Source organism: Cervus canadensis, chromosome 1 (assembly GCF_019320065.1).
Source record: "Cervus canadensis isolate Bull #8, Minnesota chromosome 1, ASM1932006v1, whole genome shotgun sequence".
Classification (NCBI taxonomy): Eukaryota; Metazoa; Chordata; class Mammalia; order Artiodactyla; family Cervidae; genus Cervus; species Cervus canadensis.
This window is the reverse complement of record NC_057386.1, coordinates 35,047,254-35,064,978: the sequence shown is the minus strand read 5'-3', so window position 1 is coordinate 35,064,978 and position 17,725 is coordinate 35,047,254. Positions and strand designations below refer to the sequence as shown.

Here is a 17,725-nt window from a genome sequence, read left to right as displayed (position 1 = left end):
CTCTAAAGGATTAGATATTTTTGCAGGCATGTCTCAGAACTTGCCATGTGGTCTCAAGCTGGGCCTAGTTCTGTTCAGTTGACCCTGGGGGGTGACTTAAGAGAGAGAGAGGGCGACTGTCAGGGCTGGTAGAAGGAGGGTAAAATTCAGTGGTCAGCTTTAGCCTGAGGGCACTGCCAGCATCTACTCCTTGTGGGTCCCCACTGGCGGGTGGGGAGATGGAGACGGACTCTTCGGCCAACCCGGGTGACGCTCTGCTTAGGGTGCCGAGCGCGTGGGTGATGACCTTGGCTTTTGTCTCGAGAGCAGTGCGGCACATTGGTAATTAGAAGGGATGATCACGATTCGTGCCTTTCCAAGGTTGTGATTAAGCAAAAATAGCCTCTATTCTTCAACCGGCAGGAGGAGCCATGGTGAGCTGGGTGGGCCACTGGTCCGGGTGCCAGCGCTGGCAAGGGCGCCGAGCATAGGCTTAGCAGTAGCTGGCTTGCCTCAGAGCTCATCACAAAACATCGTCACAAAAACAGCTGTGGGCTCACCCCGCCCCAAATCTGGGCGCGGCAGGGACCCAGCCTGAGTAAGGCCTTGCAAACAGAAATGAACAGGAAGTGGGAAGAAACAGGCAGCCTGACAATGAGGTCCTGGGGCCCCTGGCATGTGGCTTCCCAACACCCAGGAACCCCTGCTGCCAGCTGTTGTCACCAGTGGCTCTGGGGCAGCCACTAGGGGCAGAGTGATAAGGCCCAGGCCAGACTGCTCTAGAATTCCCAGAGGTTCCCTGATAGCACTCCTCTGGAGACTTCCACGGAACGAACCTCCCAGTGGATGATGCTCCCTTGATCCTGATTTCTCCTAGGGGGCTGATGGCATAGAGATGTCTCCTAGGTCATGTGCACCCTGGGATCTTCACTCGCAGTAAGTTTTCACAAAAATGCCATGCTAGGTCCTGACCACTGATAAGCCGTGCCCTCCAGTGGTCCATAGTCTGATGAGGAAATAGACAAGTAATCTCACAGCAACAAGCCAGGCCCCACCAGGCACACTGTGAGATAACCATCTCTGAGTAGATCTCAGAAAGCTTTCCAGAGGTGGTGACAATTGAGTGGGGTCTTGAAAGTTAGGTAGGAGTTTGCTGGTCTGCAGAGGAGGAAGGCCTTACCAGACAGAGGGCTTAGGATGAGCAAAGGTGTGGAAGAGTGACAGCTGTGTCTTTGGGTGATTCAGAGCCAGTGACCTCAATCACTGTGGTAGGAATGTCTGGTTCTCAGAGGAGCAGAACCCTTGTGGGCAAGATACCAGCAGATGGGTACTAGACTACCTTTCAGCTTGTCTGCAGAGGCCTCTTCTAAGACTAGAGATGGGGAAACCCTGCTCCGGTTAGTCAGCTCTCAAGGGGCCAGAATCCCGATCTGGCAGGCAAAGTTTCCCCTCCTCCCCTCTCCTAGAGCAAAGCATCTCTGACTTTTGTGCACTAAAAGGAAGCAAGTCTCCGTCTTCAAACAGCCTGGGGGGTCAGACTCTTCCCCTCAGCTAGAGAAGGGGTGAGGGATGGTGAGGGCAACCCTGCTGGTCTCTTGTCTCCTCTGAGCCAGGAACTGCCTCAGCATTGTTTGCGTCCAGGGCTCAGCATAGATTTGATGCCCAGAGCATCATGTGGGCCCCAAGGGAGCTGACCACAGGAAGATCAAGGATGCAGGTGCTCTGGTCTGTGTAATCAGCGAGGGTACAGGATGCGGTCCCCACCTAACAGAGGGCATGGTGCCCAGGAGATGGCAGGACCCTCATGTCTTCCCTGCAACTTATTTATAGCCTCGCTATGATAATTTGTGGCAATCACAGTATTTAATTCTATAATCACACTGCAAGCAGGCATCCAGCCCAGTGAGACTGGGGAGCCTGCCAGGTCTCAGGGAGGGACTTGGGGGCAGGGCAGGAGCGTGGAGGCGGTGATGTCCCCATCAGCTTCTGGCCCCATTGTGTCAGCTGTGGCCCTGGCCCTGTGCCCCGCCCCCCACCCACCCTGATGCACTCTGGATCACAGTAATAATAATAAACAGCTACTAACACTTATATAGCACGTACCACGTTCCAGGCCCTGTCCTAAGCACTTTGTATATATGGGTTCCTTTATCCTCATCATCCACTCTATAAGGTAGCTTCTATTATTATGCCCATATTCCAGATGAGGAAACTGAGGCACAGAACTCACAGATGGTAAGAGCCTACCATCTCTTACCAGAGCTGGGGACTTCCCTTGTGGTCCAATGGTTAAGAATCCACCTTCCAATGAAGGGCACATGGGTTCAGTCGCTGGTCAGGGAACCCAGATCCCATGTACTGTGGGGCAACTTAGCCCGAGTGCCACAACTATTGAACCTGTGAGCTCTAGAGCCCACGTTTCATAAGAGAAGCCTGTGTGCTGCATCAAAGATCTGGTGCAGCCAAGCAAATAAATAAATTGGGAAAAAAAAAAAAAAAAAGAGCCTACATTTGTATTTAGGCATTCTGGCTCCAAAGTCCATGGTCCCAACTAGGTCTCTCCCAGCCCCAGAAGTGAGGGGTTTTCCAGGCTTCCTGCCCATGACCTCAGCTCTGCCCAGCTCCCAGTTCCTCCTGGTCCACCTGCCCCAGAGCCGCATGCACGAGGATGCATGCACTATGAAACATGGTCCCTTCATTCTGGGGAAGTGACAGCCCATGTCCTTTCTTGGGGTTTCCCACAAGCAGACTTTTTTTTTCCACTTATTTTTATTAGTTGGAGGCTAATTACTTTACAATAATGCAGACAGTTTCAAGTGCAGTGGGAAGAGGTCTTGGGGACTTTGGTCTTCAAGGTGTCACTTAACATTTTGTGCTCCTGTTTTTTTCTCCTGCAGAAAGGAGATTGTCATAACTGCCTCATTGGGAAGCTGTGGAGTTCAGGGGGATGGGAGAGGAACCACTTTGTCAAACATTGTCTTCCACTAAGTGTGGGGCAGCTCGCTCAGTCTTAATAAGTGTGTGGTTTGGGGCAAGTGACCTTGGTTGTTGGAGCCTCAGTCTTCTCATCTGTACAATGGGGCTAATAAGAAGTGGCCCACAGCTCAGAGGCTAACTGTGGGGGCTATATGAGATGGTACCTGTAAAGCTCATAATGCCTGGGACATAATATGTGCTCAATAAAAATGCGTCCTTTACTGATGTCTTTTATTATGATCCTATCCTAAAGACGGGGTGCAGGCCTCTTTTAGCCAAGCCCAGGGCAAGGTCTACAGGATGTTAGAAATAAGGCAGAAGAGCCTGAGCCACTGAAGGAGCCTGAGTAAGCGCCGGGCAGAGTCCAGCCTCAAAACAAGTTTTTTTTCTTCCTCCTTCAAGGCAACCCCCTCCATCATCGGGGAAACAATTTCCTGTCTGTGTGGGCAGAAGCTCCAAGCTCATAAAGCAGTTACCCTTAGATCAGAGTTGTGTCCGAGAGGACACAATATTTCAGAAATGCACTTCCCGGCTGAGCAAAGCTTCTCACTTGGAATTCTTTGCAGACGCGCCCTCCCCTGGGGCCAGAAGCAGCTGAGATGTTGACTCAGAAACGTGTTGGCCAGGGCTCTCACCCCCACTCACCACAGGGTTGCCTGCAAAGCCCCTGGGAAGGCTGCTCCCCAGATGTGACTCCTAGTGGGTGCTGCGGGCTCGCGATAGGGGGTAGGGGGCGGAGTGGTAAGGAGAGAGGGCCATCCTGTCTAGGACCTGCTGCTTTAGTGGTGAGTGAGTTCCCAGTCATTGGAGGCAAACAAGTGGCTCACAGTCCAACCGTGTGGTTCAGCCACACAGAGGAAACAGTACCCTTCTCATGGGGAGAAAGGAGAGGCGGTGAGGATTTCTCTGTGGCTGGCATCACTGGATGGGCTGTGAGGGAGCCATTGGATGTATTAAAGGCCTCTCGCCACCTGAGAGTCCAGTGCAGTGGCTTTCAGAAATGTGGGTGTTAGATCAGACAAACTGTTCTGTAAGGGGTCAGATAGTCCTTTGCTGGCTGTAAGGACTCTGTGATGACCAGTTAACTCTGTCACTGTGGCACAGGCAGCCACAGACAACACGTAAATGAAAGAGCCGGCTGTGCCCCAATAAAACTTTATTTACAAAAACAGACGGTGGGCCAGACTTGGTCCACAGCTGTCGTGTCCGGAGTCCTGCACGTATGTAGAAGAACAGGAGCTCAGGCAGGGCGGGATGCTCAGAAGTGCTTCCTGGAGGAGGAGGTGGCCGCTGAGAGAAGCAAGGAAAATTCCTGGCAGTGGTTGGCCCCAAAGCTCGTGAGTGACAGCATGCATGGTTCCAGATGCTGGCTTTGCCTCTTGGAGGCTCCACCTCCCCAGCACCGGGGTCCCATCATTTAAGGCTTTGCAGTCACTTTGAAGGCTTCAAGCAGATCTTTAAAAAATAGTTTATCCAGCTCTTCTAGTTATTTTTCAGAGAATGCTTGGCTCAAGTTTCCATCCATATCTGGGAATCACGAGATGACACTTATCCTGCTGCTGAAGTTACTGGGGAGGAAGAAAGAGCAGGAGAGTTCCCTTCTGGGACACCCCTCCTGGCCTCAGGGACCTCATGTCCGGCCTCACTGCTGGCCTCCCTTTCCCGAGGAGGAGAAAGGTTTTAGGTTGTGTTGATGTAGGAGGTGGGGGGCTGGGCAGCGTGGCCCTTCTAAGCTCCAGATGCTATCATTCCAGTTCTCCTGGGAGCCCAGGCCATGGGCCAGCCAGGGCCCAGGAAGTGTCCAGTCTCTGTGAGGGAGGCCTGGAGATGCTGAGTCCTCCATTCCTTGCCCTACAGGAGAATTGTACCGGGTTTCCTTGAGAAGACAGAGGTTCCCAGCCCAAGGAAGCATCGAGATCCATGAAGACAATGAGGTGGGTTTCTGGGGCTGTCTGGGCCGCCTCTGGGGTCAACAAGTTGGGAAGAGTCCCTAGCCGGTAGACAGGCCACCCCAGCTCCTCACTGGACTTTCTGTGTGACCTGGTGCTGGCCTCTGTCCCTCTCTGGGCTTCCCTGGTAAAGAAGCCACCTGCCAATGCAGGAGACAGGGTTTCGATCTCTGGGTCGGGAAGATCCCCTGGAGAAGGAAATGGCAATCCATGCCAGTATTCTTGCCTGGAGAATCCCATGGACAGAGGAGTCTGGTGGGCTACAGTCCATGGGGTCACAGAAGAGTCAGATATGCTTGAGCGACCAAACACACACGGTCCTTTGGGCTTCCAGCCCCTGTACAAATAGGAAGAGTCTTTTGGGACTCATCCCACACTGACACGGAGGGGCTTGCCCTCCTGGCAGCACTCTGAACGCACAGGAGGTGCCATCAGAGTCCCCTGTGTGTGTGTGATTCTCTGCATGCCCCCTGCCTTCCCCGCCCACCCCACCCCACTGCCTGTCTCTCTCTCTATCCTGACTGATGTCCCCCTCAGGAAGGCTGCCCGCAGCGCTCCTGCAAGACGCACGTCCTCCTGCTGGTGCTTCACGGGGGGAATGTCCTGGACACGGGCTCGGGGGACCCATCCTGCAAGGTGGCTGACATCCACACCTTCAGCTCCGTGCTGGAGAAGGTCACGCGCGCCCACTTCCCCGCGGCCTTGGGCCACATCCTCGTCAAATTCGTCCCCTGTCCTGCCATCTGCTCCGAGGCTTTCTCGCTTGTCTCCAAGTGAGTTCCTTTCTGCTTCTTTTGGCTGGCTGGATTGGTTGGGGTTGCCTAAGCAGAGGGGCTGCCCCTGCCACATGGGCAGGTGGGTGCCTGCCAAGGCCTCCCTGGGGTGTCAGATCCTGACTGACCATGAGCATCGCCGGAGGGAAGTGGTCAGCAGGAGTCTAAAGAGATTAACACGCACCGAACCCTCCTCCGCCCAGGGCTGGGTGGTGCTGGTGCCCTGTGATAGATAGCTCAGACTCCCTTGCTGTGCTCAGCATGCCCTGGTCTTGTTGGCCCGGATAATGAAGCTGAGGCATTGAGAGGTTAAGCAGTTTCCTCCAGGGTTACGCAGCCCAGGGACCCAGGAGTCAAAGCCAGGCAGACACGCAGTCAGAGCCAGTAGAGGTGTGTGCCCTGATAGAGGTGGCACATGGCATTGTGGACACTCAGAGAGAAGGCCAGGGAGGCTTCCTGGAGGAGGTGGTTTTTGGGCGTGCTTTGAGAGTAGTGTAACCTGGTGAGGGGCGTGGGCTCTTCAGTCATCCTGAGCTTGAGTTCGAGCCGTGTAACCAGGGTTGGGGGTAGGGTGGGAAGGGCAGGAAGTTGTTTAACCTCTCCCTGTCTGTTTCCTCATCTGTAAAGTGGGGATGATCATGGTATATCCACCATGTCTCAGAGTTTTTGTGAGGATTCGGTGCTAGTATGTGTGAAGCACTCGGTAGGCCTCAGGGATTGGCTGTGGCTCACGTCACCATCCTCATTGGAGCACTGTCCATCGGTGGACAGTGGGCCGGGGCGGGAGAAGGGAACCCCGCTGGCTGGGAGTGAGGCAGTGTGCTCTCAGGGCCTTGGCTCCTCACCCAAACCTGCCCTGGAACCTCTGCAGGACAGACGGAGAAACCGGGGGCCCGCAGGACCTGGGGCCCTGTGGGAGATTCTGTCCATTGATCCGGGAGCCCAGTGCTCCCCAGATGCCCTCCCTGTTGAAGGGGGTGCCTGCAGCCAGTTGGGAGCCCTGGATGCACCTACAGAGCAGTGTCTAATGTGTCCCTGATGCCCCTGGGGACAGAGGTAGGACGGGTGGTGGATGGCTGGGATTGGAGCTGGGAACTTTCTGTAGTGCGGTGAGAGGGAGGCCAGTGTGCCGCTTTCCTGGGCTTTACCCCCTTTCACAGCCTCTGCGAAGAGGAGCCCTCTTGGGGAGGGTAGAAAGGGACCCTGCAGCCTGGTGTCAACTCCCTGGGGGGTGGAGCAGGGGCAAAGGAGAGGGGCTCAGCTCCGCTGGTTGGGGTGGGAGCACGGGGAGGATGTGCAGGGGTCTCACACGTCCCCTCTGAGGGAGAAAGGAAAGTCTCCTCTGCTTCTAGAGTCATCTGTGTTCCCAGAGCACGGGCTGGTCAGATCTCTATCAGAGTTGCAAGGAAGGAGATTAGCTCAGGAAGGAAACAGTATTTCCCCAACGTGGTTAATGGCCCAGATCCCGGGTGTGATTTTTGTTAAACTGCTAGGCGGTAGGCCTCCCCTTGGGGCGTCAGAATCCAGAGGGGAGGAGCCCTGGAATCTGTATCCTGATTCCCTCTGGGCTTTGGCTCTGCAGCAAGTTTGGGAAGCTGGGCTGAATGAAGGCTCTGTCTGTCACACTCCAACAGTCGGAGTTAATTGTGTTCCTTCACAATCAATCTCAGTCCCCCAGCAACCCCCTCGCCCCCAGGACATCTGACCTCCAGAGCTGGGTCACCCAGCCCAGGCCTGATCTCCAGGAAGACAAATGGCCCGTGAACACTGGAGGGGCCAGCAAGTGGGAGCCCAGCGCTCCCCCAGGCAGCATCTTGCCTGGGCCATCAATCAGCCCTAATCACTGCTAGGAGGGAGCTCTTTCTCAGATAATTAAAATCTCTCCGGCTGCAATTGAGGGCTGTTTCCTCTAATTTGTGTTTTTTTGGAGATAAGGAATGGCTGTTAGTCTGGTCTTGTGCAGCAGGAGATCTTTGTCACCTGCCCAGGGTGCCCTGCACCCTGTCACCTTCCGCAATTTCTATCAGATTCCTGTTGGGTTCAGTGTTGGGTCCTTGGTCAGCCTGAGCTTGAACTCTGGGAGAAGGGCAGGCTCTAGGGAGGGGGTGTACAGTTGCCCCCTCTGCTGAACCTCTGAGCCAACTGGGCCTGATGCCCCTGGGGTCAGAGGTAGGATGGGTGAGGGTGCAGGCAGGCACAGGCTACTGGGAGCTGGTCCCAGATGAAGCTGAGCTGCCCAGAGAGGGGGAGGCAGAGAAGTGAGGGAGCCCATGAAGGGGCCGACAGTCAGTCAATTTGTTGGGGGATGCTGCAGGACAGGCTCTCTCAGTCCTTTCTGGGGTCACAGACCTTTCTGCAAAGCTCATGAAGGCTCTGGATCCCCTTCCCAGAAAGACAGATGTGATACCATACACGCAGCCTCATGGCTGGTGTGTGAGCCCTATGCTTGGCACACCCTCTCTCCTCTTTCTAGCTTCCCTAAAGACTTCCTTGAGTCATGGATCAAACCCCACCTCCTCCAGGAAGTCTGCCATGATGCCATAGTCCCACCCCCTTTTGGCCACCAGGTGGCGCTAGTGGTAAAGAACCCATCTGCCAATGTAGGAGACATAAGAGATGTGGGTTTGATTCCTGGTTGGGGAAGATACCCTGGAGGAGGGCATGGCAACCCACTCCAGTATTCTTGCCCAGAGAATCCCATGGGCAGAGGAGCCTGGCAGGCAACAGTCCATAGGGTCGCAAAGAGTCGGACACGACTGAACCAACTTAGCATGCATGGATATGGGATCTTAGTTCCCCACCAGGCATTGAACTCTGCAGTGGAAGCATGAAGTCTTAACCACTGGACCACTGGGGAAGTCCTGACATACCCCCATTCTGATCCACACCAGTGGCCTCCTCATAACTGGTGTGTCCTTTGAGGCTGCGAAGAAAAGTGCAGAGAGCACTGCTGTCGTGGGAGACTCCAGGGGCCACATCATGGCTGGGACGGGATGGACACACGGGGGAGTCATCACAGGCTAGCCACGCCCCCCACCCTGGGACACGTTGCTGGTGCTCTGTCTCCTGCCTGGGTCCCCCTGAAGAGCCCCCGACCCCAGGGCCCATTTTCTGGTCAGTGTGTGCTCTCTTTCGCCCCGTCCACAACTCCAAGCCCCACCCTCCTGCCTGGTCCCAGGTGGACTTACCTTGGCCTCCTGTCTGCAGCCTGAACCCCTTCAGCCACGACGCAGGCTGTCTCAGCAACAGCCAGGACCACGTCCCTCTGGCCGCCCTGCCCTTGTTGGCCATCTCCTCCCCACAGTACCAGGATGCGGTTGCCACCGTCATCGAGCGAGCCAACCAGGTGTACGCGGAGTTCCTCAAATCCCCCGATGGGATTGGCTTCAGTGGGCAGGTAGGACAGCCTGCCCTCACCTCCCTGACCTGGTCCCTGCCGGGAGAGAGGCTGGGACCTGCCGGAGAGAGCTAGATCAGGCTGCTCTGCAGCCCTAGCTTCTGACGTCCTGAGTGGCTTTTGAGATCTTTGGGTCTGTCCTCATTTTACAGATAGGAAAACTGAAGCCAGCCCCTCCCTGAGTTCTGATTTTCAGCTCATGCTGATCCGTGGCCAAGTCCGACCCTGACTGTAGCCTGGTTTCCATCCTCAAGCTGACCCTCCCGTCCCCCTGTTGGGACGCTCAGGGTCTCCCTGGGACAGGCTCCTGTTCCCCCGTGGACCGGCTGCCTGCACTCTGGCTGGGTGTGGGGCGAGGGGGCGGCGGTGGGCAGGCCTGCAGTCCCAGCTCTGCCTTCTGCAGGTGTGCCTCATCGGGGACTGTGTGGGGGGCCTCCTGGCCTTCGATGCCATCTGCTACAGCGCGGGGCCCACGGGTGACAGCCCTGGCAGCAGCAGCCGGAAGGGGAGCTTCAGCAGCACCCAGGTGCGGGCCCAATGGTGGGGTGGGGGAGGGGGTGTCCTCGGGAGCCCCCCCAGGGAGCAGGGCCTCTCGTGGGGGAGCAGTGTTAGCCCTGGTTGGTGCTGTGACATCCAGGTTACCAAGTGTTCACAGTCCTGCAAGAGTGGTGGGAGATTACTATCACAGGTGAGGAAACTGAAGCCCGGAGAAGGCTCTTTTAGCATTAGGTCCCCAGAGAGCTCTCCAGAGTCCCACTGGATTGCTGAGACCTTTGCTTTTTTTTTTATTTTGTAATTTTAAAAAGTTGATATTTTGTATTTTCATTTTTTAAATTCAGTTCAAGAAATTTTCTGGGTTTATTTTGGCCGTGTGGCAGTAGGATCTTAGTTCCCCAACCAGGGATCGAACCGGTGCTCCCTGCAGTGGAAGCGCAGAGTCTTAACCACTGGGAGGTCAGGAAAGTTCCTCCAGTCAGCCCTTTGGACTTAGGGGACAGCCCTGTGCCTAAAATTCCACCATTTTTTGGTGTTGTGGCTCCCATGCTCCTTTTGGAAGAAGTACTGCCTCTCGCATCTTAGGAGAAGGGGGTCCATTTTTCCTGGGTCCCCAGAGTGACCGCAGCGCCCTCCTGTCCTCTGCTCGGCCCCCAAGGACGCCCCGGTGGTGGTGGAGGAGGAGTGCAGCCTGGCCGGCAGCAAGCGGCTCAGCAAGAGCAGCATCGACGTCTCCAGCGCCTTGGAGGATGAAGAGCCCAAGCGGCCATTGCCACGGAAGCAGAGCGACTCCTCCACCTATGACTGCGAGGCCATCACCCAACATCACGCCTTCCTATCAAGGTAGCCGCTCCCTGTGCCTGCCCCGCTGCCTTCCAGCACTGCGTCCTCGGCCCAGAGTCATCTGGGAGGCCTGTGACCAGTCATATGCCCCAGGCTCTTCTATGGGGGGGCCCAGGGACCAGCACTGGAGTGCTAGAACTGAGGCCACTCCCCACGGACCCTGCACACAGACCTGGGACTCTGCACGCTGTGCCTGCCAACCCCACCCGCTCAGCTTGCAGAGAGATGAGACAGGTGGTCTCACCAAGGGGGTGGATGCTGCCCAGCCTACTTCACTGATGGTTTTAAGAATCTGGTGAAAGAACAGAAATAGGTGGGTTTTGTATTTCTTAGTATTATGTTCTTGGTATTTCTCAGATGGGCCAGCAAAGGCCAGGTAGGTCAGGAACTTTCCGTGGTTCACACAACCAGTTACTGGAGAACCGGGGTCTCCCAGGGTCCGGCATCCAGTAAATTGGGGTATAGTTTCTTTACAACGTTGTGTTAGATTCTGCCGTAAGCAATGCACTTGTATTCAAAGACCAGTCAGGTCCCTCCATGGAACTGCCCACTGTTTAACTTTCTAGAAGGAGCATGTTAATGGACACTGGTTATATGAATTTGTTGTTGTTCAGTCTTTCCGACTCTTTCCGACCCCAAGGACTGTGCAGTACGCCAAGCTTTCCTATCCTTCACCATCTCCCGGGGTTTGCCCAAACTCACATCCATTGAGTGATGCCATCCAACCATTTCTTCAGGATTCATATGAGTATTTCTTCAGGATTCATATGAGTACTGAACATAAGTCCAAGTGAGAAGGAATGCCTCTTTTCCTTTCCCCCTTCTCCTCAGTTCTCTCCTCCCATCCTCCTTCCTCCCTTTCTACCCAAATGGGAAGTAGGACCAGGTCATCACGACATTTGGAAAATGTGTCCTCTCACCACTGCTAACACTTTGGAGTATTAATTCCTTTCAGTATGTTTTTAACATGCTTTGCTTGTGAAAGTGAAAGTGTTAGTTGCTCAGTCATGTCTGAGAGCTCAGTCACGTCTTTGTGATCCCATGGACTGTAGCCTGCCAGGCTTCTCTGTCCATGGGATTCTCCAGGCAAGAATACTAGAGTGGGTTGCCATTTCCTTCTGCAGGGGATTTTCCTGACCCAGGGATTGAATCCAGATCTCCTGCATTAATGGCAATTTCTTTACTGTCTGAGCCACCAGGGAAGATTTGCCTGTAGGTTTACTTAGAGAAAAAAGAAACAAAACTCTTACATTATGGTCTTTCACCATATAATGAAAAATACTGATAAATATTCTTAATAATGTTTTATTAAGTGAATGGATGATATCTTGCACAGTCCCAGTAACTGGACACTTTGGCTTTTTTCCAATTCTTTACGATTATAAACAGCAGTCCGGAAACATCTTTGTGCATAAATGTTTAGGTATGTATTAGGGCTATTTTATTCAGATTGGTTCCTGGAGGAGGAATTATTAGGTCAAAGGCTCTGCATATTTAAATCTCCAACTATTCAAAGGCCCTCTGAAAGATTATTCTTGAGAGAAGTAGCTACATTTCAAGTCAGGTTGCAGGGTAAAATCATAACATTTCTGGTTCATCCTTGAAAAATCCTTTAAGAAAGCCCCACATTTGGAGAATGACGTGAAGTTGGAGGCTCTCAGTCGCTGGTCCAGTGCAGCTAGCTCTTCCCTCTGGTGTAGGGACAGATGGCTGTTTCTCTGGCAATTAAGTAGTTGGTATGTGTTTAGGGACCACGCTGTACATGAAATATGAATTGTTAAACAGCAGGGTCGTCATCCTCCCTGCAAGATGCTCACATTGGAAGAGGCAGAGGGTGTGCGGGGATTCAGATTCAACTGCCCAGACCCTCGCCCACAGGCGATGGGGGACTGGCACACATTACTAAGGTTATTTCTAAAATCCCCTTTTTCCTCCAACTTGCGTATTTTGGTGGAATTTGCATTCCATTAATGGATTCATGGGGCTTCCCAGGTGGCTCAGTGGTAAAGGATCCGCCTGCAATGCAGGAGACGCAGGTTCAGTCTCTGGTTTGGGAAGATCCCCTGGAGAAGGAAAAGGCAACTCACTCCAGCATTCTTGCCTGGGAAATCCCATGGACAGAGGATCCTGGTGGGCTACAGTCCATGGGGTCGCAAAAGAGTCGGCTGGGACTTAACGACTACAACAATAACAAAAATGTATTCATAGATCTTATGCCACTGGATTTTCTGAAACCCTGAGTGGTACCTAAATGCAGCTGAAAGTTTCCGGAGGTCCCCAGTTTTCCTGCCTATTTTTGGCAGCCTGCTCTGGGTCTGCACATCAACTTGAGCTCTTTGAGGCAACGGGTGCCTGGGGTGGGAACTATTGGAATTTTGTGTGGCTCGTGTGTTTCTCTTTAAGCTCAGTTTCCTCTGAGCTGGAGGGGAGGAAAGACCAAGCTGTTTGCATCTGTGTCTGCGGGTTGCCTAGAACATAAGTTACCATGAAAGCCCTCATCCTGGCAGGACCGATATCACCCAGCTGTCTGGCCAGGCTGGGCTTCTCTGCTGGACAGGGCAGGAATTCTCAGTGTGGCCATCATAAGACTAGCACGATGGGGCAGGAGGTTTAGGTTTTCAGGTGCTCAGTCCATTTTAAGGAAGACAGTTTTATTGGATCACAGTCACGTGGGTTTATTCACGTATCATCCAAGTGCCATGCAGCAGTGTGAAGTAGATGTGATGGAGGCAATATGGACCCCAAAGTATGGAATATTTACCATCTGGCCCTTTACAGGAAAAGTTGGCTGATTCCTGCCTTAGCCAAATGTTGGCCATGCCTTGGTGGCAGATGCTGAGATGGTCACCAATTTGTGTTGGTGATCAGGCAAGTGGGTCGCGGGTCGAGCCCTGTCGCAGAGATAGAGGGCTGGGTGCTGAAACTCAGATGTCAGTCTGCCCTGCTAGGTGCTCACTCCCTCAGGCTTGTTGTTGTTCAGTCGCTAAGTCATGTCCAACTCTTTGTGACCCCATGGACTGCAGCACACCAGGCTTCCCTGTCCTTCACCTTCATCTCCCAGAGTTTGTGCAAACCCATGTCCACTGAGTCGGTGATGCCATCCAACCATCTCATCTTCTGTCGCCCCCTTCTCCTCCTGCCCTCAGTCTTGCCCAGAATCAGGGTCTTTTCCAATGAGCTGGCTCTTTGCATCAGGTAGCCAAAGTATTGGAGCTTCAGCATCAGTCCTTCCAATGAATAGTCAGGGTTGACTTCCTTTGGGATTAACTGGTTTGATCTCCTTGTTTTCTGAGGAACTCTCAAGAGTCTTCTCCAGCACCACAGTTCAAAAGCATCGATTCTTCAGTGCTCAGCTTTCTGTAAGCTCAGTCCTCCCCTAACCTGCACTCCCCTATCTTCCTCCCTGGGCCAGCATCCACTCCAATGTGCTGAAGGATGAAGCCGAGTCCCCAGCGGCTGGGGGCCCCCAGGTCCCTGAGGTCAGCCTGGGCCGCTTGGATTTTGAGGTGTCCGACTTCTTCCTCTTTGGCTCGCCCCTGGGCCTGGTCCTGGCCATGCGGAGGACGGTGCTGCCCGGACTGGATGGTGGGTGTGATGCTCGCTGGGGCCTGAGATGCCTTTGGGTCACTAGGCCACTGTGTCAGGGCCTGGAACTGGGGAGAGTGGGGGTGGGGAGGACCAGAGAATTGGGGGTAGATGGAAAGAGAGGTGAGGAAGAAGAAGAAAGGGGCGGGGGCAGGAGGGAGAGTGGGGCAACTTCCCCAATGGATTTCACTCCCTATCACAGGCCCCATTGCCAGGCTGTCATGCTCTCTGGGAAGAGAAACCCTACTGTACCCTCCCGCTCCTTCCCCAGTGCCCAGGTAGGCCCCCTGCAGCCAGGTCAGTCTTACTGCCACCTGCAGATCTGGCCCCTCCACCTCAGCGCCCCTGCTCTCAAGGTCCCCACAGCCTTGAATGCCCATCCCTCATTCCTCTGAAATACTCCCAGAGGTGATTTGCCCCAGAAGATGGTTTAGCAATGACTCTGAGGATATAGGAGGCTGGAGGCCCCTCAGAGCACAATGGATCAGGGATCCTCCAAATTCTTTTGTCCCAAAGCTTACCAACAACCTGCCCTACGGCTGTTGATCGCAGATACAAAGTCGGGGGTGGAGGGGCTCTGATAGAAGTAGGGGAAACAGGCAGAATCCCACAGCTGCTGTTAACGTTGCTAAGGAAACCTAGGGCTCCCGGGATGCTGGACGGTCCAGCGCCCTGACTGAGACGGACAGGGCGGCGAACTGATGCGATGAGGCCTCAGTGGAGACACCTGCTGGTCAGTGGGAGAAGTGTTCTGCTGGCTCTGACAGACAAGTTTACTTACTACGCCGGGTCTGGGAGTTGAGCTGGGCAGAAGGAAGAGGTAGCTGATCCTGAATGAAGGACCCTAGGTCTGCTTCATACATCAGGTAGCAACTAGGAGACAGCCAGAATTGAAAGGAGTTTGATCAATGGAAATAGTGGAGGACATCCTGCTAAGAGCAGGGGGAGCTTGAGCAAAGGCGCAGAGAATGGAAAGCAGCTGTCCATCACGGCCCCAGTGCTGGGTGCCTACAGTCGTGCTTCCGAGTGGGGCAGGCTGGCAAGGCCTTGAGGGTCAAGCTGAACCAAGTGGCTCTGATCCTGTTGGTAGCAGGGAGCCATGGCAGGTTCTTGAGCAGAGGAGTAGGTTTCTCAAAGCTGCAGTCGAGGGAGCCTCCTAGGACCGAGGCAGCAGGTGTTCAAGGGGCTTCCTGTGTGTCCTCCCCCCACCCTCCAAGGTTTCCAGGTGCGTCCTGCCTGCAGTCAGATCTACAGCTTCTTCCACTGCGCAGACCCCTCTGCCTCCCGGCTTGAACCTCTGCTGGAGCCCAAGTTCCACCTGGTGCCACCCGTCAGCGTGCCCCGCTACCAGAGGTTCCCGCTGGGCGACGGACAGCCCCTCCTCCTCGGTAGGCGCTCAGGGGTGTCGGAGTGTGCTGAGCTGGAGGCCGGGCTCCACGCAGGTGGGGCCTGGTCCAGCCCCTCCAAGCTGTCAGGTGTCAGACTGGCTGGACTCACCTGAGCAAAGTCTGTGTACTCTTGAGGGGGTGGGGCGGCGGGGTTGGACAGGAAGACTGCTGTCTCACCTGCCTTTGGAGCAGCCCACCTGTGCAGGCTCCTGCTCTGCAGGAGGCAGCTTGGGGCTCTGCCCCCTGATTAGCTCCTGTGTCTGGGGCCAGCGTAATCCTGGCTGCGTCATACTGAGATGTCAGACCTGATTGCAAGTCTGGGATCCTCGCTGAGTGTTATTCCCAGTGCCTGGACTCTAGAGGTGCAGGTCAGGGAGTGGGTCACTCTGGTGGGCATCTTGGAAGAGGGGGTCTTCAAAGCATTTGTACAGGTGGAAAAGAGCTAGAGGGTGAGGTTTGAGGGGTCTTCTGGGTGGAGGAACAGCAAGAGCAAGGGAGGTGGATTGGGGGAGGGCCAGTGGCCTGTGGGGCTCACATGGGGTGAGCTGGGCATGGACTGGGGTAAGGCCAAGGGGAGGCCTGGGATGGACAGTCAGGGCTTGGAGATCAGAGCCTTGAAAGTTTAGCCAGACCCTGTTCAGAGATTTGGGCCAGATTGGAGTGGTGGTGGTCGAGGTGCTGCCATGCATGTGTCTCATTCAGGATTTAAACCCAGCTTACCCCTTCCTGCCTCATCTAAAGGAAACTTAATTTCCAAAGTCCTGTTTTGTCAGGAGTTTTTATTGATAGAGGGGTTCTGTAGATAGAAAAATGAAAGTCACTCAGTTGTGTCCAACTTTGCAACCCCATGGACCATAGCCCGCCAGGCTCCTCTGTCCATAGAATTCTCCAGACAAGAATACTGGAGTGAGTAGTCAACTCCCTTCACCAGGGGATCTTCCCAGTCCAGGGGTCAAACCCAGGTCTCTCGCATTACAGGCAGATTCTTTACCTTCTGAGTCACCAGGGAGAAGGGCATCCTAAGGTGTGACCATCTCTGGCCAGGGCATCCTCCTACCCCCAAAGGGCACCCTTGCCCCCAGGCTTGTTTATGTCCAGGCTCAGCCGCAATCCTCCGAGGCTCCCAGAGGAGTGTGCTACAAAGCATGTGGTTGTCACCCGTGACCTCAGCTGGGGCTTTGGGTGCAGTGTCCCAGAGGCGCCCCCGGCAGCTCTGTTGGGGTTGGACGTGATGGTTGGGACCCTGACTTGTGCCTGTATAACTCATGGCTTGGAGGATGTGAAACCAATGGGTACCTGGTGAAGGGGTCTTGGTCAGCAGTACAGGCTCCTCCCCAGGTGCCCAGACTCTCACCCAGCATGGGGCTGGCACAGCCCGGGCAGCTCCATTTGAGACCCACCACTTGGCCTTGAGGTGGGGCTAAATAGCTCAGTTGGTAGAGCATCAGAATTTTAATCTGAGGGTCCAGGGTTCAAGTCCCTCTTCAGGTGTGCTATCCTCTATTTTGGGCTTCCCTCATAGCTCAGTTGGTAAAGAATCTGTTTGCAATGCAGGAGACCAGGTTTCGATCCCTGGGCTGGGAAGATCCCCTGGAGAAGGAAATGGCAACCCACTCCAGGATTCGTGCCTAGAGAATCCCATGGATAGAGGAGCCTGGTGGGCTACAGTTCATGGAGTTGCAAGAGTTGGACCCGACTTAGCGACTAAACCACCACCATGCAGACTTGACTGTGAAATTCCCCCTCCAGCTGATGCCCTGCACACCCACAGTGCCCTCTTCCTGGAGGGCAGCTCCCGGGGCAGCCCGCCGCTGCTGGACGCCCCTGCCTCACCCCCTCAGGCCCCGAGATCCCAGCGCCGGGCACGAAGGATCAGCCAGGGCAGCTCCAGCGAGAGCTCGGAGTCCTCGGACAGCCTGGCCCCCATGGGTGCCTCCCGCAGTGAGTGAGGGTCTCCCGGGCTGTGCCTGGACTCGCGGGAGAGGGGCTTCCTCCGGGTGGGCACTGGTTCCCTGCCAGGGCTGTTGAGGACCGGGGAGGAGGGGAACAGGACATCTAGACTGAGCTCTGACTTCAGAGAGAACTGTGACCTCTGACCTGGACAGGAGTCCTGACCTCTGACAGTGGTCTGAGTTCTGACCTCAGCCAGAGCCCTAATCCCAACGTTCAGTCTCCCCCATGGAGTCCCTCTGACCAGCAGCCCTGGGGTGAGACTCTACATGTCCGTGGGTCCGGCCCCCATTCTGGGGACCAGTTTGCAGCATGCGACCTGGAGGCCAGTTGGGTGGGCGAGGGGGCTGCGGGGTTGTTGAAGCTGGAGGAAGAGTGGCTCATTTCCTA

The 17,725-nt window shown here is 54.8% G+C and overlaps 1 protein-coding gene and 1 non-coding gene across 4 annotated transcripts in view; both read left to right on the top strand.

Moving 5' to 3' along the window:
* Positions 1 to 17,725, top strand: part of PITPNM3 (PITPNM family member 3) — a 98,085-nt gene that overhangs the window by 68,042 nt on the left and 12,318 nt on the right. For all 3 annotated transcript variants that reach the window (XM_043477320.1, XM_043477318.1, XM_043477319.1), the window contains 8 exons: positions 4,813 to 4,889; positions 5,442 to 5,677; positions 8,885 to 9,074; positions 9,478 to 9,600; positions 10,228 to 10,412; positions 13,825 to 13,997; positions 15,215 to 15,385; positions 17,135 to 17,326. In XM_043477320.1, the coding sequence (XP_043333255.1) occupies positions 4,813 to 4,889; positions 5,442 to 5,677; positions 8,885 to 9,074; positions 9,478 to 9,600; positions 10,228 to 10,412; positions 13,825 to 13,997; positions 15,215 to 15,385; positions 17,135 to 17,326 (1,347 nt within the window). The remainder of the gene's footprint in view (positions 1 to 4,812; positions 4,890 to 5,441; positions 5,678 to 8,884; positions 9,075 to 9,477; positions 9,601 to 10,227; positions 10,413 to 13,824; positions 13,998 to 15,214; positions 15,386 to 17,134; positions 17,327 to 17,725) is intronic.
* On the top strand, positions 16,804 to 16,876 carry TRNAK-UUU. Its single transcript has one exon. It is a non-coding gene; the product is annotated as a tRNA-Lys (tRNA).